This window comes from Protobothrops mucrosquamatus, unplaced genomic scaffold, assembly GCF_001527695.2.
Source record: "Protobothrops mucrosquamatus isolate PMUCROS unplaced genomic scaffold, P.Mucros_1.0 scaffold659, whole genome shotgun sequence".
NCBI lineage: Eukaryota > Metazoa > Chordata > Lepidosauria > Squamata > Viperidae > Protobothrops > Protobothrops mucrosquamatus.
In genome coordinates this window covers 660,395-664,205 of record NW_015386948.1, presented here as the reverse complement: position 1 = coordinate 664,205, position 3,811 = coordinate 660,395, and the positions used below count along the sequence as shown (strand labels likewise).

Genomic DNA, 3,811 nt, shown 5'->3' with positions numbered 1-3,811 from the left:
CCCGGCAGTTCCTCCGGGGGAAGGGGCGCAGCCGCCCCTTCCCCACTCCTTCTGAGCCGCTCCGGATCAAGGCGATCCGGCGGAAAGTTCCAAGCCCCCCCCCCCCTCTGCCACCGGCAGCCGGCCGGCCGGTGGGCCACGGGAGGCGGGCGCGCCAGGGCGCCCCTTCAAGCGGGAGCCCGAGCAGGGCTCGGCGCAAGGGCGCACCCGAAGGCAGCCTGGCTCGGGAGGCACTGGGAGGCGGCGGCGGCGGGGCGGCGGGGGGGAGGGCAGCGTCACGCGCAGGTGGTGACCACGGGCGCCAGCCCCGAGACGGCGGGGGAGCCGGCGGGGCCTCCGAGGCCGGCCCCGGCCGCCCCCGAGGCCCCCTTGTCGGCCTTCTTCTCCTTCTGCTTGAGGTGGATCTTGGCGTGCCTCTTGCGCTCGTCGCTGCGCGCGAACTTGCGCCCGCAGAACTCGCAGGCGAAGGGCTTCTCGCCGGTGTGCGTGCGGATGTGGGTGGTGAGGTGGTCGCTGCGGCTGAAGCTGCGCATGCAGATGCGGCACTGGAAGGGCTTGTGGCCCGTGTGGATGCGCAGGTGCCGCGTCAGCTCGTCGGAGCGCGAGAAGCGCCGGTCGCAGCCCTCGGCCGGGCAGGCGTGGGGCCGCTCGTGGAGGGGCGTCTTGCTGGGCCGGTTGGGGTACTTGCGCGGCCGGATGGGCTTCAGGGTGAGCGGCGGCTGGTGCTGCTGCTGGTGCTGCTGCTGCTGGAGGCTGCCGAAGCCCGGGTGGATCTGCTTGTCCTTGAAGGCTTTGATGGTCTCCAGCGGGGTGATGGGGGGCGGGTTGACCCGGATGGGGTCCAGGTTCTGGAAAGGTTTGTGCTCCGGGAGGCCGCCCAGGTCGTTGGGGTGGCCGTGGTAGAGGTTGTAGTCCGGGATCATGGGGAAGAGGTTGCCGTCCAGGCCGCCGCCTTGCTTGGCGCCCTGGTAGTCCTGCGTGGGGTAGGCCAGGCCGGCGGCGTTGCCCTGCGGGTCGTGGAAGGAGACCGGCTCGCCCGGGTAGAGGTCGCCGCAGGCGGAGTAAGGGGGCAGCGCCGGGTACATGCCGTCCACGTCGGCCTGGCTTTGCGCCTGCCCCATGCCGCCCGTCGAGGCCTGCGCGCCGGCGGAGGGCGGCGGCACCCCGAGGATGCCGGTGCTCATCAGGCTGATGATGTTGTCTTGGCACCAGTTGGAGGGCGAGTCGAAGGCGAACTTGCCCAGGTAGGTCACCGTCTTGTTGCCCCCGGGAGCGGGCTGGAAGGAGCCCGAGTAGGAGGACAAGTCCTGGCCGGCCTTGTCGTGGGCTAAACCAATATCCATCACATTATCTGCGAGGGACGAGAGGGAGAGAAACGGGGGGAGGGCGAGAGAGAGAGAGAGAGAGAGAGAGAAAAGGTGAGCGATTGGGGGGCTGGAGGNAAGGGGGGGGGAAGCCTTCCTGGCGAGGGAAGGAGGGGAGGGGAGGGGGAGGCGAAGGAGGGGAGGGTCCACGCGGGCGGGCGGGCGGGGAGTCCCAGGGGCCCCGCGTTTTGCCAAAGAAGCCTCGCGCTCCGCTCCGCTCCCCGACCGACCGACCGACCCACTCGCGAAGCCAAACTGGAAGCTGGGACTCAGCGCCAGACAATTGCACGCGAGGAAAGGAGGAAAAGCGCCGGCGTCAGGAGGCCGCGAAAGGCGGAGCCCCCGCGCTTCAGAGCAGGGAGGGAGGGGGGGGGAAAGAATGGTTAGGCTTAACTTGCTTACGGACAGGCTCAGATACAGACACAGAAATACACTGGGGGGGCTGGAGAGGGGAACGGGCCAGGGGCCTGGGATCGCCAAGTAACCTGGGGGGGCCCCTGGAGCGCCCCCGCGCCCCCGCTCGCTCTCAAGATCAAGATCCAGATCAAGACAGGCCACACAGACAAGGCACAAAGCTAGGGCGAAAGCGACAAGGAGCGCTCGCACAGTCCTACCCAAACACGCGTGGAGAGAAGGTAACGAGGCAGGGAGACGCGCGCGCCAGGATCCCTCCGAGACCACCACCGCCGCCGCCGCCTCCTCCTCCTCCTCTGCCAGGCCGATCTGTGGAGCTTTAAAAGGGGGCGCGCCTCGGTCCAGGCCCAGTCCCGAGGAAGGTCCTCTCCCAGTCCTACCTTTGGGTAGGTCTACAGCCGCCAGGCGCTGGGCGAGGGAGGCTACCTGACGTTCAAAGTGGACGGTCCAGCGAGGAACCCTAAGAAGCGTGTCGGAGGGCGGGGAGGCAGAGTGCAGGTTGCAGGTACCTGGAGTTACAGAAGGGCTCAGGCTGCCGAGAGCGAACTGGCCTGCCTGCCTCGCCTCTCTGCTTGTCTCCGGGCTCTTTCCCACCCCTCCGACGCGCTCCGGGACCTCCAGGAGAGCTTTGCAAACTTGCCTTGGGATGAAAAATACAGAGGGAGGGGGGAAAGCTCTTTTTTTGTGCTTGTTTCCCCCCCCCTCCCTGAGCGCCGGTGGCGAAAGGCTTTGGGGAGGGGGCTGGCTAATCAAAGGAAGGGAGGGTGCGGTGGAGGTGGGGCGAGGCTGAACCGAACCGGGGTCTGCTCCGGCTTGGAAGGAGCCCTGACCTCTCGGTCACCCCACCTCGCAGATCTTTTCCCTTCCCGAGAGGCATCCAAAGGGAAGCCGGTCGGGTTCAGCCCGCAGCCAAAGGAAGGGGAGAGCTGGGGTAGGCGGGGACGGAGCCCCCACCTTCTGCCTCCCCTGCCCCCCCCTCGCTGCTCTACCGCCCTGCCCGCGCAGCCCACCCCTCTGCCTCCAGGACCCCTCGCCAGCCCCAGTCTTTCCCCCCAGCTGAAGGAAATGGAAGGTCGCCTTAGCGCACTTCTCCACCCTCCGGATTCCGACATGATGGATGTAGCAGTAAAGAGAAAGAAGAATGAGAGCGGTGGGGGGGGGAAGCGTGGGGGGGGGGCCCGATATGCCAGCGCAGCGATGGCAGCTTGTGCCACAGAGAAGCCACAGCGTATGAAAGGAAGAAACACACATGCACACACACGTACACAAGACTGGAAGCGCCCAGGAAAGAGTGCGCCAGGGGAGAAAGGGACCCTTGTTCCCACGGCCAGGGGCGCACCGACAACAGAACCGCAGCCATCCCAGGGAGGCCTCTAGAAGGCAGGGTCCTGGTCAGGGTGGGGGGGTCAGGGCGGAAAAGCGGGGCTGCCAAGGGCCCCTCTCTCGCACGCCTCCAGCAACTGCCCTCCCCCCCCCCCGGTACCTTCCAGTTTCTGCCTCCTGCCGTTCTCTTTGCGCGGAAGAGAGGCAGATGTACAGTCTCGGCTTCTCCACCGGGGGGGGGAAGCTCCCTCCCCACCGCACACACACGTTTCCCCCCCTCCCTCACAGGCCCCCCTCTCCTCCTCCCCCTCCTCCCGCCTTGTCCCTCTCTCCCTGCCTCCTTTACCTGTCGCCATCTGGTTATTATAGTGCACCACCGCTGCCTCGCCGTTCCCGGAGAAAATGTTCAGAGAGTTCGGGATCTCCTCCGGGTACAGATTGTCAGGCAACTGGTTCATCAAAGTGTTCATGGTCCCTGGCAGCTTCTCCACGAGTTTGCCTGTCATAGCACTGGAGGAGGAGGAGGAGGAGGAAGAGGAAGAGGAGGAGAGACCGAGGCAGCTGCCGCCGCTGCTGCCGCCGCCGCCGCCGTCGCTGCGCCACCGGAGGCTTCAAAGTGACTCCGAGCGCCGTTCCCAACAAGGCGACATCCCGAAGGGCAAATCCGTGCGGAGGAGACCATGCGAGAGAAAAGTTGCGGCGGTGGGGAG

The 3,811-nt window shown here is 66.9% G+C and overlaps 1 protein-coding gene across 1 annotated transcript; it reads right to left on the bottom strand.

Moving 5' to 3' along the window:
- Positions 1–275: 275 nt before the first annotated feature.
- Positions 276–3,607, bottom strand: EGR3 (early growth response 3). The gene is made up of 2 exons (XM_015817980.1): positions 3,448–3,607; positions 276–1,351 (listed from the first exon to the last, which is right to left on the bottom strand). The coding sequence occupies exons 1-2, from the start codon at positions 3,605–3,607 to the stop codon at positions 276–278; spliced, it is 1,236 nt and encodes a 411-aa protein (XP_015673466.1).
- Between the last annotated feature and the right edge of the window lie 204 nt (positions 3,608–3,811).